At 38.5% G+C, this 20,668-nt stretch overlaps 1 protein-coding gene across 1 annotated transcript in view; it reads left to right on the top strand.

Moving 5' to 3' along the window:
* Positions 1-20,668, top strand: part of garem1.S (GRB2 associated regulator of MAPK1 subtype 1 S homeolog) — a gene marked incomplete in the record, with an annotated part of 81,659 nt that overhangs the window by 39,838 nt on the left and 21,153 nt on the right. Inside the window, 1 exon segment of the mRNA NM_001091422.1 lies at positions 8,869-8,999. Within this exon segment, the coding sequence (NP_001084891.1) occupies positions 8,869-8,999 (131 nt within the window).

The raw sequence follows: 20,668 nt of genomic DNA, 5'->3' as shown, positions 1-20,668 counted from the left end.
TTTAATTGGTACAGTGCATTAAAAATTGGAGAGACTGCCGATGAGTCAGTATAATTTCCCTCTGCTTAAAAATCTTGTAGTTTTATTTTCCATGGAATTAAACTGTATTGATGCTAAAGGAAAGCAACAAGCCCCAAAAGCCTCTGTGCACATCCTCTCTGAATATTTTATAAGTCTGTATTCATAAACTTGCAAACACTCTTGAGTTGGTTTTGTGTGTATCTCCGTTAGGCAAGAGAAAGCTCTGCTCTTGATTAGGCATATCCCTAGAAAACTGTTTTCAGATGTTGCCTAAACTCTCTCCCTAAGCTCTTTTACAGGCTTGCTTTTAAAATGAATGAGTGGCAGTCCACTGTGTCCTTTAAATTCTCTCCACCCACAAAAAAAATTCTCATGTTTTCAGAATCTTGGCTGCCACATGCCAGCTGTATTTCCTATGTGCAGCCTCAAAGTCTGCAAAATAACTTACGTCTTTTTCATTGCTCCCGTGCATCTGTAATCCTTTGCTCAGTAGCCCCAATTGTATCACTTAATCAATTTCACAAAACCTCCTTCCTTTTAGATTTGTTTTAATTATGAACCTTAGTTCAATGCATTAGTTTTTTTCTTTTTTTTTAATCCGTACACATCTGTTGGATGAATATTGATATGAATTGAATTATTTTACAATAAGTATTTTTTTGTGGAAGCCAGTTATCTAGAAAGCTTTGAATTATAGGCCATCTCCCATAAACTCAATTTTAATCAAATAGTTCAAAATGTTAAAACATATTTCCTTTTTCTGTGTAATAATAAACCAGTACCTTGTACTTGAGCCCAACTAAAATAGAACTAATCCTTATTGGAGGCAATACAATCCTGTTGGATTTATTTAATGTATAAATTATCTTTTCATGAGATCCAAGTTACAGAAAGATCCCTACCTGGAAACCCCCAGGTTCTGAGTATTCTGGTCCCATACCTGTACTAAAAGAACCTGGAACCTGTCCAGTGATATGAGCTGAATAGCCTCCTTACAACAAAGGTTTACTATTAGAGTATAATTATTAAATAGTTTTGGAAAATAATTCGAAAAAACGTATCACTTTTTTGCACTTGCAATGAAAAGTCCATTAAATGGTTGTCTCTGTCCTCTCTCATGCATATCTGTTTTGCTTTTTATCTGAGGTTCTAGTTACTTTCATCACAGCAATCATGTATCAAATCCTTTTGGTGATTCCCACTGATGGCAAACAGAAGCAACCCATGGCACAGAATGGGTGTTTTAACAGCTACTACCTTTCATTTTTTAATGCTTCTTGCAGGCATAACAACAAAAAAGTATTGGAATAACTGGTTCCCAATGGCATCTATGGGAAGAATATTGTACTGTTAAAGGGGAACGCCACAAAAACATAACTTAAGCTTTTTGAAAAGTAAACATAATTTTAAGCAACTTTGCAATATACAAAAATTAAAAAAAATCGGTAGACTTTTCATGATTTTTAATGGTTTCTGACAGTTCCCTGAGCCTACCTCCCTGCTCTTCTGCTGATCTATCTGACTACTTTGCTGAGCTGGCTGACTACTGTTACTTTGTATCAACAGGCAGTTGTTCTTAGCCTGCATCCTCCAAAACCCATTATTCCCTTCACATATTTCAATAAGGAATAGAACATCACTGTGCAATGCATTGTGGGTTATGTAGTTCATGCATGCTGTCTGTAATCTGTGGAAAAGTTGTTACAATTTGTAACATCAGTGTTTGGTCCCTCCTTCCCTGCCAGGATTTCAAATGATGCCGAAAGAACAGCTGGATTTCAGCATCGAAAATGGCATTTATTTTTACTTTTTTAAGAAACCAATAACTGTGATGGGTAAATTAGGGATTTCTGTGTTATGTTGGCCTCTTTATAAAAGTTTGGTTTGGAAGCCTGAGTTCCCCTTTAATTATAATGTAACAGGTTGGAACAGTTCAATAGATACCATTGTGTACACAGACCAGTAATGGTGCTCCAATACTCCAACATTGTCTTGCTTCACAGTATAGCAATAGTTTTGTGCAACGTAAATAACAACCAACACTCACTGCAAATTTAAACAACTCACTAAAAAAGGAATAAATGTTTGAGATGTGGCACCATATTGAACTTAATATAACTATAAGCCACTCTACCTCTATATCACAAAATACGGCTGTCCTGATCTTGAAGCATAATCTTGATTATGAAGTACGTGTGTCTACTTGCCTTTTCCATAGACTTTGCTTCCAGATTATTCCTGGGGTTTTGTAGCCATGGTTTGTCTTGCAGAAATAAGAATTAACAGATCTTTAAATGTAACATCAATCACTCTTCAGCATCCACCGAAAGCAAAAAACGATTAAGGAAATTTAAATTTGGGGGTCCTTTGGGACACAGAAAAAAATTATCCGGTCACACATTTTTTCAGCTTTTACTATACAAAAAAATGTCCTTACTGTTCTGTCCATAAAGCTTCACCGCACGCACCAACTTACTTAATACACATAAAACCGCTGACTGATTCACTTCATTATTGAGCTTTATTTCTGTGACCTTGACCATGTTCCATGTTAAACAGGCGGAGGTGCAAGGGTAGGATTGTTGGAATCAAATGTTCCATTTGAATAAGAGCAGTTGTATAAACAGAAATTCCTCTGGAATTCACTATTGATAGAGTTAACAGGCCTTTGGTTGTGTGTTAGTGTCCACGAGGGATTGAAGAATGAAATTCTTTGCTGTAACAAGTTTGCATATATAAATGGGGGTGTATCCATTTAACTTCTTACGTACATAAAATATGAGTTGCTTGCAGCCCTGTATGGATTCATGTTTGGAAATGTGGCTATTCAATGCTATAACTCTTTCTCGGCAAATGTTACCCTTTATGTCTACTAGAAAGAGGAGAATAAAAAAAAGAGGAGAATATAGTGATTGTCTGAGAATGAACTGATGAAGAAGCCTTCAGTGTGCTAAAGGAGAAGTGTAAACCATACCCCATAAAGCAGAGAACATAGCCCGGTTAGAGGGAGATGGGCTAAAAGGAGCCAAACACCCCTTTACATACGAGACATGCAGCATTAAGCCTTCTGAAAAAAGAAGGTATTTACTTGCCTCATGCTATATACTGTACATTTTACTGCCTTAATACCACATATAAGAGATTAAAGCTGGCCGTACACGGGCTGATAAAAGCTGCTGATAGACCGAGTCGGCATCTTATCGGCCCGTGTGTAGGGCCCTCCGATGGGCTTTCACGACCGATATGTGACCAAGAGTCGGCCAGATGTAGATCGGGCAGGATTAAAAATCCCGTCGGATTGTGGCCGCATTTATTCGTTGATGCAGTTCCGCTATCCGAACGCCCGTGTTGGCTACATTATGATCCCATTGTTGGGCCCTAGAGGAGAGATCCACACGTTTGGCGATTTTGCCAAATGAGCGGATCTCTACGTGTACGGCGCCCTTAGCTCTCACATAAAGCATTATGGGTGGAGACATGCAAATCACTCCTTTATGTCCCTTTGGCCAACTATGCACCCAGAACTGTTGGTTTTCCCCCATAAAGAAACCTCTATTTCTACATTACCTGTGCCTGAAATAGGGTTGCACCGCAAGGTTGAATTTTGTATCCCCTTTGCTGGTCCTAATTAATCTAAGAACACCTTTGAGGATAGCACACCTTTTACATGACTGACCTTTTTTTCTTCTGAGTTGCAAAGACATGACATTTTGCCAGCACTTTTGAATTGGGCACCTACAGTGTTGTCAAGTTTTATAAGACTGACCAGCTTCCTTGGCAAATTTAATACTAAACAAAAATATAAATGAAGAAATGGGGAGGGCTAAATGATGTGCAAATCATAGTGTAAGGTTTTCTTGACATGAGAGAATGTTAAAAATAGAAATGTAGGTAGGAGGAGTATTTAATCTCTGTTTGCTGAAACTACACAAGCACAAACTTATGCTTTATCATAATGTTATTAATAGACAAGAAAGATAAATATATTGCAAGTCCATAATTCTTTTCCTAGACGTGCTTCCTTACTCTTCTTTTGGTGATGGAATGCATGGTCTGGAAATCTTAATTTGTTTTTTTGCCAATGGTTCAGATCGTATTTCTGTAACCGCTAAAACTTCCCCACCCTCCTACAACACATAACAGCTGAACACCTGGAATTCAGGTTAAAAATGAGATCTTAAAAATTATTTTCTGTTCTTTTGCTCCGTAACCTTTTTGGCAGGTCGCAAACGTGAGTGGGTGTTCATGTGTGGGTGTTTAGAGAGGTTCTGCCAGAGATCAGTTGTCAAGAGGCAATAATATCCAGCAGTGTAATGATTCTGTAATAAGTCTTACTCCAGTACTATACTCCATTATAGCATTTATGTTTAATATGGTTTAATTGAAGGATAGACATCCATGAAAGAAAGAGAACTAGATTATGTTCTTTCCTAAAACAAAACAATAAACTAAATTTACAACCCTCAAAACACCATTTTTAAGTTTGTGATACTAAAAAAAAAAAAAAAGCATTGTGTGTTCCCTGGAATGTTTTTGTGGTACAGGTACTTGGAATTACTGGCTGAGTAGGGCCATATGCACATTTAGGGTTTGGTCCAATGTGTAATTACAGAGTTTTAAAATGATGTCGATAAAATAACGACTCTTTCTTAACAAGAAGGTTCATCTAAAATGTTTTTTAAAGCCAAGCACATTCTACCTTTTTAATAATCTGGTCAATGGAAGAAAAGGGGCAATTATTAGGAACAGCCATGACTGTTAAAGGGCACTCGTTGTCAAAATTTTTTATCCCCAACCAAAGAAGTAGGCTAATAGAGGCCGCACTCCGGTTGGTTTGTTTTTTAAATTGACCCCCCCCGCCAGCGCTAGGACACTCGCACTGAGAGGGAGCTCCTGGTGCAAGTGGCCATGTCCGTTAGAACCAGAGTGCAGGCTCGATTAGCTGCAACCTTTGGTTGGGGATAATATATTTTGCCAACAGGAGATCCTATAAAACACCCTTATCCACTGTAAGCATCTTTCTGTTCTTGAGAAGTAGAAATCTATGGTAAGTTCTGCTTTGTTTCAGCAAATATCCATAAAGAATGTATAAGTCCCACTCCCTGAGAGGTCTGAAGTGATCAAAAACAGCTATACGCCATGACCAAAAGAATCTACAGCTGAGATTGGATCATTTTTTGCAAATATGCAGGTTCCCACATACAAATAAATAAAAACCTATTTTCTTTTGTTCGGAATAAACTAATTGAAATATTTAGCAAAACTGTACAGAACACACAATTACATATTAATCAGCTTTACCTTTCTCTAAAAATTTATATTCATTAAGAGAGTGTACAGCCTGACATGCACGGAGTATGAAAAGCTTTACATACATATACTGTTTTTTGCCATGACAACTTTCTTTTGAAGCAACATAGGTGTTTCTTCGTGGTGAGGGCAATGAGGATGTGGAATGCCCTGCCAGCTGATGTGATGGCAAATTTTATTCTTAACCTTTACGAGTAGCTTGGATGGTTTAACTATATTACTTTAGATCAGGGATAGGCAATGGTTATACCTAACTGATCAACAGATTTGTTTCGCTCATGGCTTATCCAAAGCTTGTTACGGTTATTTTATACTTCCTCTGTTGTAGTACAATGATTGGATTTAGCAGTAATTTTTCCACAAAACTGCTCTTAATTTATTGATGATGACAGCACTATGCAGCCATAATGTTCTGTATAATCTGAGGATTTGTCTACATTACCTATGATTCAGCAGGCTATGAAAAGCAGTCCCTTGTGTCTGTACATTGCGAGCTTCGACTAACAGCAGTTTCTTATCTTATTGGATAAAACTAAACTCTGTGTGTGTCAGTACCAGGCCAGCCCGACCAGGCACCCTAGGCAGCCTGGCCAGTAGTAGTGCCCAACAGGCGCGCATGCTCGAAAAAACGTGAGCAAGCATGCGCGCGCTAAACAGTGATGCACCGCGAAAGGGACAGACCGTACAAGCCGGCCACCTGCCTGGTATTTATTTATGATGGTTGAGCCCAATAGTCCATAAAAAGGTGTCAACCCTACGGCCAGAGCGGGGACCGGACTAGGTGGTAGAAGAGGCAGAGAAGGTGCGTGCCTGTGCCCCCCCCCCAGCTTTGTGCCCTAGGCAAATGCCTACTCTGTCTACCCCTAGTTTTGACCTTGGGGTATATGTATGTGTGTGTGTGTATATATATATATATATATATGTGTGTGTTTTTATTTACTTACACAGATGTCACATAAATTGTTCCAGAAGTCCTTCTGAACTTGGACGTTTCTACCATATAGCAGCTTTTTACATTAGTGCAATCTGAAAGCACTGTGTAAAGGTCTCTACCCTTTTTTGGAATAGTCTGAGCAGGAATTTTCATCCCATCGGAGGAATATGTGCATTCCTTACAGAAAGTGTTTCCTGCATATGCTCACAGGCTCACAGTTGTGAGATTTCACTAAACAGCCAGCTGCTTAATGACAATATGACTTCCTCCCACGCAAACTTCCACTGTAACACATCAGAACAGATGCTGCCAGGCGTTAACATGTCAGAGCTCTGGCAAGCCATCCAGCTACTTGTCTCTTATTCCTCCTCTTCATGCATTCCCATCACTCATTATGGGGCTGACATCAGGGAGTCTCTCCAGTTTTGGATTTCAAAGCTACAGGAATGGTTTGAAATATTAATTTCAGTTGTTTTCCTTTTCCCTTTTTAAAATAAATAGAATCATCAGGTTATTTTACTACGCACATTTGACCCTCAATATTATTAGTAATTAACATTTGTAGTGATAACAGAGGACGAAGATAGGAAAATGCGTCCTCGCAAGTGGCTGGGAAAAATCAATCCATTTTTCCATTTACACATGTAACAAAAACTTCACCAGTTAAACAAAAACTTGTGCTTGGACCCCTCCATAGACAGTGGGAGGGCTCCTATCTAATTGGTTAATGTGGAAGGCAAGGGACAGATCATATTAATTCCTGCATCTTCTTTCTGACAAACCAGAGCACATTTTTCTCAGGCAAAACAGGCCACATGTCAAATTCTATCTTGAATTTGTGAAAAATGTTGTGGCTGGCAAAACAGCAAATTTTGATGTGACAGACAAACAAGTCCCTAGTCCTGTTGCATTACTTTTTTTTCAAATTTTTAGTTTTCATGGTAGTGTGTGTGAGTACTTGTAAGCAGCAGTGGGTTGTTTTGCTCCCTTTAAATACAACAACGTAACTGTACTTGAACTCATTTTATTCCAATGCCAGCCATACTGTACCTTAATTAATGCAAAACTTCTGGATCTCGTTTTGGACCTGTAACAAACTAGCTGACCATGAATCTAGAGAAGGAAATAAGTGGAGGCAGAATAGAGGATCCAAAACAAATAAAACAACTCACCACATTAGAAGGAGAGGCCCAGGTGCACTGCCCTGAGGCTACAGAAAGGGGAATGTATCAAACCGAATAACCATATATACGGAAATAAGTGGAACCATTTACTATTAATGTGTTGGTGGCTCCCAATGAATGGAATCATTGCCGGCACTGAATAAAAAGCATAATTTGAGCAGAAATACACAACCAGGGCTAATGATGTATAAAGAAATAAAATGATACAGTTACCAGCTCACATGATCAATTATGACAGGTGTCAGGCAGGGCTGTAGGTATGTATAGGATCTAACCTGTGGGATCCTACAGCTACTGAATCCCATCAGCATCTCTCTCTCTGTCCCTCTCCATCAAAGCTACAGAGTGGCTCATTTGTAATGGTGCTGACCACTGTATATAAATATTTATATAGATATTTTAAGGTCTTTTAAGATATATATTCTAGGAATGGATTTTGGATCAGAGTGAAGGTGGGTGGGAAGCAAATAAGTTCTTGCAGTATTTTAATTAAACCCAAATGTGGAAAAAATTCTGGTGTTCACAGGCCCACAGAAAATCATTGTCTAGATTTAAGTCCAGCTTAATGTAGTAAGGAGAATGTTTTAAATCTCTTAGTGCTTGATGACTTTAAATGTAGATGTACTCACAAACATTCGGCATGGTTAACAGCCTAATATTGCAGGAACTTCAGGACAGAGTGGGTCCTCTAGAACCCTCCTCAGTCATCTTCTTTGAAGCCTACACCAACCACAGACTGACAGTTATAACAGGCTGCATGTAAGGGCTTCCACTCATAAACAATTGCGCTACTTATTTTTTATTTTTGGCCTCATTTGATCTTGTGGATGGTTGACCGCACCTTCTCGCTCATACAGACATTGAGGATGTGGATGGCTGATGTGAAATGATGCGGTAATAAGATCAGTTTAGTTTTAAATCTAAGGAGTGCAGCACAAAATATATATTGGTCAACATGGTGAATCAGCGGTTAGTACTGGGATCATAGGTCCCAGCCAAGGCACTGTGTGCAAGCAGTTTGTATGTACTCTCTCCAATTTCCAGGCAGATTAAATAGCTCCCGATAAAATTGATTATAGTGTATGTGACTGTCATAGGGACCTTATAAAGCTCCATTGGAGACGGGATTGATGTGAATGATGCATCATTTTTAAGCACTGCGGAATGCGCAAAGTCAGCATTGTATAAATAATAGATAACTAGATCTGTTTTCTTAGAGGGTTCATCAATTGTGTTTGTGATACTCTCTTTATATTAAATTAATTTGTCTGTGGGTGTTAAATTTTCCCAATTATTGCTTTTGGTTTTACGCTGCAAAAGGATTGTATCGGAAATCATTAACCAGCTGTAGAGACTTTTGAACAGTGACCGATGTCATGCTTGCATATCTTACACAACTTTTGTTTATCTTGTTTTCAGGGCAGTTTAAGCTGCTGGAACAGGACCGGGATATAAAGGAGCCAGTACAGTATTTTAACAGCGTGGAGGAGGTGGCAAAAGCATTTCCGGAGCGGGTTTACGTCATGGAGGAAATAACATTTAATGTTAAGGTAGCACAAAGAACAAATATTTATCTCCATTGCAATAATAAACTGTACGTTTAGATCAGAAACTTTTAAACAGACTGCTGCCATTTTTAGCTTCTTAAAGGGCAGCAAAGCTTACTGAATACTTGCCTGTAGCAGTCTCCAGCAGCAGGACATAGAGTGTATGGCTGTCTTAAAGTACTTTGTGTTCAGCACTGTGAAATATGCTGGTTCAGTTGTCCTTAAGGAACAGTAACACCAAAAAATATAAGTGTTTTAAAGTAATGGAAAATATCATGTAGTGTTGCCCTGCACTGGTAAAACTGATGTGTTCGCTTCAGAAACACTATTATAGTTCATATAAACAAGCTGCTGTGTAGCAATGGCGGAAATTGAAAAACGGCTATATGGCACAGGTTAACTAATGGATGACAGATAACACCATTAGACAGACAGAGCTTATCTGCTATCTGCTGTGTAACTTGAGCCTTTTCTCCTTTGAATGGCTGCCCCATTGCTACACAGCAGCTTATTTATATAAACTATAGTAGTGTTTCTTAAGCAAACACAGCAGTTTTACCAGTGCAGTGCAACACTGCATTATATTTTCATTACTTTAAAACACTTTTATTTTTTGACATTATTGTTCCTTTAAAGGGATAATGTCATGGGAAAATGTTTTTTTCAAAATGCATCAGTTAATAGTGCTACTCCAGCAGAAATCTGCTCTGAAATCCATTTTTCAAAAGAGCACACAGATTTTGTTATATTCAATTTTGAAATCTGACATAGGGCTAGACATATTGTCAATTTCCCAGCTGCCCCCAGTCATGGACTTCTGCTCTGATAAACTTCAGTCACTGCTGTACTGCAAGTTGGAGTGATATCACCCACCTCCCTTTCCCCCCAGCAGCCAAACAAAAGAACAATGGGAAGGTAACCAGATAGCAGCTCCCTAACACAAGATAACAGCTGCCTGGAGGATCTAAGAACAGCACTTAATACTAAAAGCCAAGTCCCACTGAGATTGATTCAGTTACATTAAGGGGCCGATTCACTAAATTCGAGTGAAGGATTCGAAGTAAAAAAACTTCGAATTTCGAAGCATTTTTTGGGCTACTTCGACCATCGAATGGGCTACTTCGACCTTCGACTACGACTACGAATCGAAGGATTCGAACTAAAAATCGTTCGACTATTCGACCATTCGATAGTCGAAGTACTGTCTCTTTAAAAAAAACTTCGACCCCCTAGTTCGGCAGCTAAAAGCTACCGAAGTCAATGTTAGCCTATGGGGAAGGTCCCCATAGGCTTGCCTAAGTTTTTTTGATCGAAGGATATTCCTTCGATCGTTGGAATAAAATCCTTCGAATAGTTCGATTAGAAGGATTTAATCGTTCGATCGAAGGAATAATCGTTCGATCGAATTTTCTGCGCTAAATCCTTCGATTTCGATATTCGAAGTCGAAGGATTTTAGTTCCTAGTCGAATATCGAGGGTTAATTAACCCTCGATATTCGACCCTTGATGAATCGGCCCCTAAGGGTCAGGCCACACAGGGCATTTTGGGGAGATTGGTCGCCTGGTGATTAATCGCCTCGTTTTTGCGGCAAACAATCTTCCCCAAACGCCTTCCCTGAATATGTGCCGGCTAAAATAAAAAAATGCGATTCGTTTTCCAAAGTCGCCCGTAGTTTCTTCGTGGGGCGACTTCGGAAAACTAACTGCCGCGTGTGATTAGCGCCGGCGTTTTTTTTTTTTCATTTTAGCCGGCACATATTCAGGGAAGGCGTTTGGGGCGATTGGTCACTGCAAAAACGAGGCGATTAGTCGCCAGGCGACTAAATCTCCCCAAAACGCCCTGTGTGGACTTATCCTAAGTAGGAGAAATAACAGCCTGCCAGAAAGGAGTTCCATCCTAAAGTGCAGGCACAAGTCACATGACTGGGGCAGCCTGGAAACTGACAAAATGTCTAGCCCCATGTCAGATTTCAAACTTGAATATAAAAAAATCTGTTTTCTCTTTTGAGAAATTGATTTCAGTGCAGAATTCTGCTGGAGCAACACTATTAACTGATGTGTTTTGGAAAAAACATGTTTTTCCATGACAGTATCCCTTTAAAGTGATTTATACTAATGGAGATTGTGTCTAGGATATAGACATGCCCAGATTGTACCAAATAAGTAGTTGGCCAGTTTGGGTGACCAAAAAGGGCCACACAAGAGGCAATTTCCACAGACCATCCCCATTATGGGATTGCAGCAAATCCTAGTCTGTCTGTCTGGGGAGGCAAATACAGTATAAAACTTTTGTTACCAAGTGTTAAGGCAGAAACCGGATGCTTTTATAATAAAAAAAATATTATACTTCTATGCGGCTGGCCAGTTGTTAAAGCTCTTGGATAAATCAAGGGACAAACATTATTCGATTTCAAGGGATAAAGATTATTAGATTAACATTTGGACCATACCTGTATATTTGGGACAGTGGAAACAATGTTTATATTAAGATATATATATCAAAATGTAGGGTAAAACTATGTTATCAACCTGAAACAAACATACCTTTGTGTCTTTATTATGTCTAATATTGAAGGGGTCCGTCCTTCAGCTACTCCTTCAGTTTTTTTCTTTTAATGCTTTCTGCGTTTCTTTTGAATTGAAATGTCCTTACGTTCATTATGTAAAACATCAAAAATTCATGTGGGTAGGCAGACGCTGATATTTTTATTAACTTGTGCGTGGGAAGTAGTTAGAGACACGAATGTACAGGTAACTTTGTGACTGCAGGAATTTGGCCATAAAAATGTTATGCTAAATGAATACTGCTTTTAAATTTCTCTGTAGCTTAAGAGACTGGAGTTTCTTTGGCACAAACTTGCCAGTAGGGTAGTAGATTTTGGCTGTACAGCTCTAGTGGCCAGGGGGATACTGGGAGTTGCAGTTTAGTAGCGACTAGGCTGCTAAGAAATGTATCTCCCTGCAATACCATGGGCTGATTAGCTGCCTATTGTCTGTATCTATATATAGATATAAATATTCCCTTATATTCCCCTTGTTAATCAACAATAGAATAACCTTGTATGCAGTGAATTTTACCCATGAAATAAGCAAAGGGATTCATTATCTGGAGGAAATCCTTTTTCCAGAAAAATCCAAGTTACTGGAAGGCTCCCATAGACTCCTCCATGTTGCTCATATAATTACATTTTCTATGTAATAATAAAACAGTACCATGTACTTGATCTTAATTAGAATATTATTAACCCTTGTTTGTGGCAAAACAATCCTTCAGTGTTTAATTGTTTACATTTTTTTAGTAATTTATTTAGGAGATGCCAACCACATAAAGACCCCCTTATCCGCAAAACCCCAGGTCCAAAACCCAGGTCATTCTTGATAACAAGTCCCATATCTGTAATCTGCACTTAACAAATCTAATTGTATCTGATACAACAATACACACCCATTTTTGTTGGAAAAGTATCCAAAAACATTATCAGGCCAGAGAACACCATTAAAGGGAGTTTAAGTTTAAAAGGAGTTGTTGAGTTTAACTATGTGCAATAATCTGTACAATAAAATAATTACCTGTCCAGTGTGTTTTTGACCTCTGCATATTTAAATATGAAGTTACAAATGTGTGTACTCACCTACAGGGAATCAAATTGATCATTTGTGTGGGTGTTGAGGGCTCATCGGCTCTAGCATTTTGTGTTCCAAGACTAAAACAATGAACGCTGTTAATTATTTTTCAAAGTTGAACAAGATATACTGTAGATGGTGAAATTGGTAAATATTTTAGTCTGTTAACATGTTACACTTTTCAGTACAAACTGCAAGGAGACACATAACCAGCCTCCAGGAGGTATGGGTTTATTGAATCCTTGACCAGATATGTTTAGCCATACTGAATGGCTTGGCAACTTGCTTCAATTGTTATAGAACTACATTTTAGTTCTGAAGTATGTGGCTTAGGGTTACATGCAAGTAAGTGATCCTCTTCCTGCTTCTGTCTTTGCACCGTGCATACACAGTAGAGTGAAAAGCCAAACTTTAAGTCTGCTTTTTCACTCTACTGCCCGTGTCGGCCACAGGATTTTGAAGAAAAAAGGTCAGAGAAGGATTGCTCACTCGCAAATACCCCAGGTCGGTTCAGTTTTCTACTAACAGGAGCATTCTCTGGGTTGTCAGGTAACCAGGGAGGGTGCCCCACATACCGCTCAACTGTCCCGTTTTCACAGGACAGTCACAATTTTGACATCTCACTGCCCCCTGAAGGCATTACCTTACCTCATGGCAGGAGTGGCCCTGGTTGGACTTTTCTTTCCCCTTTAAAATTAATAAAACATCCCATTATTCTTAGAAATGTTGCTGTGTAGAAGTAGCCTAGGCGGTTTTAACCAGCCTGTAATAAACACACATGCACACACACATTGTGTGCCATTGTGTTATATTAGAAGACCAGACCATATCACTAGGAGAAGCTCATGGTATATACGGAGTCGCTCCTGTAATAATGACCATATGTTACTCTGAGTGGCTGAAGAGTGAGTTAGGAGCCCCAGATCACTACACTACTAAGAGCTGAGCTTTATTATGTGTCTGCATTCAGTCGGCAGCTTTGATTGCAGCTGGTTTTCTTTTTAAGGACTGCTATTGTAGAACTCATTTACATCAACCAAAAAAAAAAAAAACTATCACTGCATACATCTGAAAACATAATACAGGCGCGCCTCTGGTTTCATTGGGTGTGAGTTCTTTCATACTGATTTGTACAGCTGCATCCAAGTGACCATATTTGCTTAAGGACTGAGCTGAGGCCACCAGTTTGGTATCCACTAGCCTAAAACTAAATTATATGGGATTAAAGTAGGTTTTCCTGAAATATTACCATATGCAGATATCACTGAGCAAATTATGACCAGTGGGTGCAGGTGGAAATCACTGACATAGAGCAGGCACACAATGAGCAGTCCTGCAGGCAGAAAAAGTAAAATTGTGCCTTATGCTTTGTGTTCTTACAACTTTTAATCTTAGGCTGTAGTGTTGTAAAAAGACAGAAAACATAGGGATGTTATGGCTTCTTGTGCTTAAACGGGAACTCCACAAAGACATAACTTTAGCTTTTTGAAAAGTTAACATAATTTCAAGCAACTTTGCAATATCCATCATTTAAAAAATATGCAGACTTTTAATAATTTTTAAAGGTTTCTGATAGTTCCCTAAACCTAGCCCCCTGCTCTCCTGCTGAGCTGGCTGACTACTTTTTTGAGCTGGGTGACTACTGTTACTTTATATCAACAGCCAGCTGTCCTCAGCCTGCTTAGTTCCTCCTTCCCTGCCAGGATTTCAAATGATGCAGAAAGAGAAGAACTGATAAACGGCTGGATTTCAGCATAGAAAGGCGCATTTATTCATAACTGTGACGGATATATTAGGGGTTTCTGTGTTGTGATAGAGAACAGATCCGGCTCCGTAAGTTGGCTTAACTCTCTTTTAAAAGAAAACGGTTTTGCGGGTTCCAATTACAGCTGTTTAATTAATCACAGACTAAACCTTGCTCACCATAAATATCGGTTGGTCCGGGTGCCAAATGCCCCGGACCCTACTCTTAATTAGGAACACTGGGTTTTCAAAGTCTTCTTTCATACAAACAGCGGTAAAAAAAGCTGAAATTCTTACCCTGCAATAGTAGTGAACCGGGTGCAGCCAGCCCAGAGTCCGTCACTAGGGGGAACGCCAACAGCAAGGTAGTAGATTTAGAGGCAGCGCATCTCCTGGGCATCAAATAATAATTGCTCTTCTCCAGATTGTTAAAAAGTTAAACCCTTTATTTAAACATAATATCAATCAGACAGACTTAGTATCTGAGGTCTGACACGTTTCGGAATACAACACTTCCTCAGAGACCTCCTTTAAACGCGTCAGACCTCAGATACTAAGTCTGTCTGATTGATATTATGTTTAAATAAAGGATTTAACTTTTTAACAATCTGGAGAAGAGCGATTATTATTTGATGCCCAGGAGTGCGCTGCCTCTAAATCTACTACCGTTTCTGTGTTGTGGGCCTCTTTATGAAATTTTGATTTGGAAGCCAGAGTTCCCCTTTAAATATATCCACTTTAAGGGCTGCTTGTTGAGTGCCTGCTCTACATCTATATGAAGCTCAGAGCTCCACACGCTTGGGTCTTCTCCTCATTCATGTGGTGAGTCCTAGGGAAATTTTTTTTTTTCTTTATTGCAGGTGCAGGTGGATCATTTAATTCATTATAACCATTCGGCAGCTGCTTTGCTGGTCTAGTTCAGTTACAAAAACAACAGCAAACATGTAATTGGTTGCTTTGCTTTACAACACTGGTGTATATGTTTGCCCCAATTATTTCATGGCTATAAAATTTTTGTGAGGAAGCCAAATTTGCCTATATCTGAATTATTGGTTGATTTTCTCCTTATGATAATCATTTAAAAGTCTCGTAATTCCTTGGGAAGCTATTTTTTAAACAGAAACATTTTGCTTAAACAGAATATTGGCATTATTTGTGGCTCAGGGCAGTAGCCAATCAAGCTCTAGGAAAGAAGCAGTGTTGATTCAATGACGCAGCCAATTAGCCAAGCTGGGAAAAATCTTAGGTGAGAATAAAGCACCTCCGATACATTTCTAATTATTAAAGCAGTTTCATTCATTTTATTTGTTTAAGTCAGAATAAAAAAGGTTAAATGTCACCAGATTTTCATCTGACGTCAAGCAGGCTTGCTTCCATGGAAATGGAATTTCGGTAAACTTTCTCATTCATAACAAGGTAATTGGAGAAGACAACAACCTTGTTAATTGAAATCTGAAATTGCATCCAGAATATTAATACCGCTTGCCGTAGGATACCACAAACAATTGCAAGTAAGATGGCGAGTATAATTTCTGGTTTGGTAGAAAAAGTTAATTAAGAAATAAATGTAGTACATACTAATGTCTCATTTCTTTGCTATGTGCAAATATAACACTAACATTAATAGGAGCTTCTGGAAGTCTCTGGCAGCAGCTATCCGCCCTTAATTATCATCACCCCTCCCATTGACATCATCCCTCTGCTTCCTTCAGCTTCAAATGGCAACCCTACTCTCTTCAAAACACTCAACGGCAGATTTATCAAGGTGTTTTTTATCTTACACCATGCGAATGCCAGATTTGCCATCATTATTTTACCCTGCGTCAGACCTTTGTAAGTAAGTTCTGGCAGAAGTTGCGCAAAGAAAAAGCACGTAAAAACTTAACACGTTTTTTACATGGTGATGCCAGGTGATGTGTGCCGAATCATTCTGCCGTTTTTTACACCACATAATTAAATCTGCCCCTTAATGTTATTTAGCCTATGGGGTCTTTGATTAGAGGCACACAGATAGCATTTTGTCATCAAGTATTTAATTAAAATCGAACTGCACTATACATTGTTCCAGTACTGTACTTTCCTATTTACTGGCTGTAAAGTGACTATTTTATTGGCTAATTTTGCTAAAAGGCAAAAGCCACTGCAACAAACCATCATGGGTACCCAAGGTGTGAAGCACTTCTAACGCATGTGAATTGCAAGAATGGAAATATGATCTCTCAGATGCCAGTTTTTTTTATAAACTTTACAAGCAGAGTAGTTAATATTGAAAGAGCCAGGGGACTCTCTAGACTTATGTGTGAGTTGACATAAAAAAAACTTGTTTTAAGAAACTTGTCAAATGATTTAGGGGCAGGTAAGTTAAAATTAGATGCCTTACCAGGGGGGCATAGAGAGAAGGCACAAGTAACTGATAACTACAGGCATGGGATCCGTTATCCAGAAACCTGTTATCCAGAAAGCTCCGAATTATGGAAAGGCCATTTCCCATAGATTCCATTTTATCCAAATAATCTAAATTTTTACAAATGATTTCTCCACTATTTTGGATTCTACCGAACCCCCGAATCTTTTGCGAAACATTTCGCCGAATACCGAATCCAAATCAAAATTTGCATGTGCAAATTAGGTGTGGGAAGGAGAAAACATTTATTACTTCATTGTTTTGTTATAAAAAGTCACGTGATTCCCCCCAGCCAATTTGAATATGCAAATTAGGATTTTGCTTAGGCCGGGCAGAAGGATTTGGCCGAATCCAAATCCTGCTGAAAAAGGCTGAATCCTGGCCGAATCCTAAACTAATTTAATTAATGCTTATTGGAAGCAAAACCAGCCTATTGATAATTTCATTTTTATATAATTTTCTAGTAGACTTAAGGTATGAAGATTCAAATTACGGAAAGATGCCTTATCCAGAAAACCCCAGGCCCGAGCATTCTGGATAATGGTCCCATACCTGTACTAAGCTGTAAAGGCTATAGAGTCAAATGCTTAAATTATATGCAATCAAATACTGTCATCTGAGGGTCCTGCAGAAAGAAGTTAGTGTTGTGGAAAGTGCCTGTAAAGCAAAGCCATAGAACTTCCATTTTCCACTTAAGTACACAATTCCCTTATGTTTTATGGGTTACTGCACCCAGGTGCAGTAACCCATAAAACCGATAGTGTTTATTTCTAAATGTGACCAGTAAATGGTACCTGCTGATTGGTTGGTATGGGTTACTGCACCTGAGTGCATTTGGCGCCTTTTATTACATTAACCCTTAATATGTGCTGTATTAAAGATCATTTATTATTCCCAGGAAGTGAGTGTAATGCTGGCCTTATTTTATATTAATACTGCCTCTGTTTTTCAATAAAGCAGAAAGATTTATTATGCCAAAAAGCCATATTAAAAGAGCCATTGTTTCCTCTACTAGATTTGCTTTTAACACTGCCAGGCCAATAGGTGCTAATCTGTTGGCTAATGTTGTTCATAAAATGTTGATTGTTTCCTGGATTCCTGAGCAGGAAGTGATTAGTGCTACTTAGATATCACAGAATGTGTGAAGTTTCCTTTCAGGAAACAAGAAAACAATAAACAAACTGCTAGTATTTCCCAAACACTGAGTTCTGGTATGGCATTGACTTCCATTCCCTCCAAGTTTCTTGTTAGTGATCAGCCACTGAGTTGCCTCAAGGTATCTCACAAACAAGCGATCAGTGATTCTGCATTTGAAGGCTGGAAATAGGCAGCAGAGTAAGGCAAAAAAAGGCCAAATAAAAAGTTGAAATAAATAGGATGTTTTACAATATACTAAAAGGCACAATTTATGCCCAAATGCTATAACCAATAAGATGTTTGCTTTTAAACAGTGGACCGGGAACTGCTATCTGATCTTTAATTGATGTCTGTGATAAGAACTTAGCAAACTTAGGTCCATTTGTTACATAATCGCCTAAAAGTTACATTTTAAGTTTAAAACTTCCTCTTTGCAATAAAAAGATAATGGCCTTAAAAACATCTGTGTGCAGTAAAATTAGTAGTAATAAATTTTTTTTTTGTGTACACTAATTTTCTGGCATTGACACGGATAAAGTTTGGTAGGCTTCTGGTTTTGCTCTTGAATTTTGATACCTAGTTCTGCAGAAATTTTTTTTTTTATTATTTACAGTTTTTATCACTAGCAGGTACTCATCTCCTCCAGAAAATATGCATTGCCTTCTGTTAATCTTTACTCATCTGCCTCCCACATGGCATAAAGATAGAATTAACTGACAAGAGCAACTTCTGATTAAAGGGCAAGTGACACCAAACACTGAAAATACTTAAACTCATACATTATTTCAGTAACGCCAGCTTTATATAAGAAAGTAGGGCTTATCAAATCTATCATTTTTGGATGAATGCCCAGTCTGCCTCAAAAGAATTGGTCAAACACCAGACCAAATGAACATAAACTTTTAGAAGAACAGAATGCTCTGAACCTGGGGTTTTCTGCATAACGGAACCCAACAGGATTGTTTTAACCTCTGTTCCGGATTCATGAAATCATAGTTATCACCAAGTACAAGGTACTGTTCTTATTACAGAAAAAAAGGAAATCATTTTTGAAAATTTTAATTATTTGATTAAAATAGAGTCTATGGGAGACAGATAATGGATTTATGGATAACAAATCCCATACCTGTACAAAGTAAAGTTATTTCTTTTTATGAGAAGGTGAACAGGGACCTCGATACTGGGATGGTAGTGGATATGATTTATTTAGACTTTGCTAAAGCATTTGATACAGTGCCACTCAGAAGGTTACTGGTTAAATTAAGGAATCTTGGCCTGGAAAGAGAACTGGCTAGATTACAAAGAGTGGTGGTAAATGGAACATTTTCTAATTGGACCAGTGTTGTTAGTGGAGTACCGCAGGGCTCTGTACTAGGTCCTTTGCTTTTCAACTTGTTTATTAATGACCTGGAGGTGGGCAATTAAAATACTGTTTCAATTTTTGCAGATGATACTAAATTGTGCAGAACTATAGGTTCCATGCAGGATGCTGCCACTTTGCAGAGTGATTTGTCTAAACTGGAAAACTGGGCAGCAAACTGGAAAATGAGGTTCAATGTTGATAAATGCAAGGTTAAAAACCAATATGAATGCAAGTTATACACTAAATAGCAGTGTGTTGGGAGTTTCCTTAATTGAGACAGATCTAGGGTTTTTTTTTGGATAACAAGTAGTCTAATTCAGGACAGTGTCATTCTGTGGCCTCTAAAGCAAATAAAGTTCTGTCTTGCATAAAAAATGGCATTAACTCTAGGGATGCAAACATAATTATGCCTCTTTATAGGTCCCTGGTGAGGCCTCATCTGGAGTATGCAGTGCAGTTTTGGACTCCAGTCCTTAAGAGGGATATAAATGAGCTGGAGAGAGTGCAGAGACGTGCAACTGAACTGGTTAGAGGGACGGAAGACTTAAATGATGAGGGTAGACTGTCAAGGTTGTGGTTGTTTTCTTGCGAGGGGACAGGATTACACTTTACAAGTACATTAGAGGACATGTAGACAAATAGCAGGGGACTTTTTTTGTTATACCCATAAAGAGGATCACCCCCTTCAGACTAGAAGAAAAGAACTTTCTTTTGAAGCAGCGTAGGTGGTTCTTCACAGTGAGGACAGTGAAGAAAAGAACTTTCTTTTGAAGCAGCGTAGGTGGTTCTTCACAGTGAGGACAGTGAGGTTGTGGAATGCACTTCCGGGTGATGTTGTGATGGCTGATTCAGTTAATGCCTTTAAGAATGGCTTGGATGATTTCTTGGACAGACATAATATAAAAGACTTTTGTGATACTAAATTCTATAGTTAGTATAGATATGGGTATATAGAATTTATGTGAAGGTATGGAGGGGTGTGTGCATGGATTTTGGGTTTTCGTTTGGAGGGTTTAACCTTGATGAACTTTTTTCAACCCGATTAACTATTGCCATTTGTAATTATTGTTGTTTCAAGATGATCAGTAAATTAATTGACAGGAGAATTTGTTTCTGATAACATCCACTTAAGTTCAGACAAAGCTACATTCACAGATCATAGATTCCCATGTCTATGTAAATAGCACTCTCTGTGGTAAACTGCCAGACTTGACAAAGCTAAATACATTTCAAACAAGGTCATCAATATTTTCCTTTCTATGTATAATGATTTTGGTAGAACAATTAAAAGCTCCACAGCCTTCTCAGTTAGACATGTTGCCTGCATCCTACACAGATTTTTTTCTTTAATAGTATATAATGGTGGCTGCCTCTTAACCTTGAGGTCTGTACAGAGTAAAC

Source organism: Xenopus laevis, chromosome 6S (assembly GCF_017654675.1).
Source record: "Xenopus laevis strain J_2021 chromosome 6S, Xenopus_laevis_v10.1, whole genome shotgun sequence".
Lineage (NCBI taxonomy): Eukaryota > Metazoa > Chordata > Amphibia > Anura > Pipidae > Xenopus > Xenopus laevis.
Note: the sequence above shows the minus strand (reverse complement) of the source record. Positions and strands in the feature narration are given on the sequence as shown.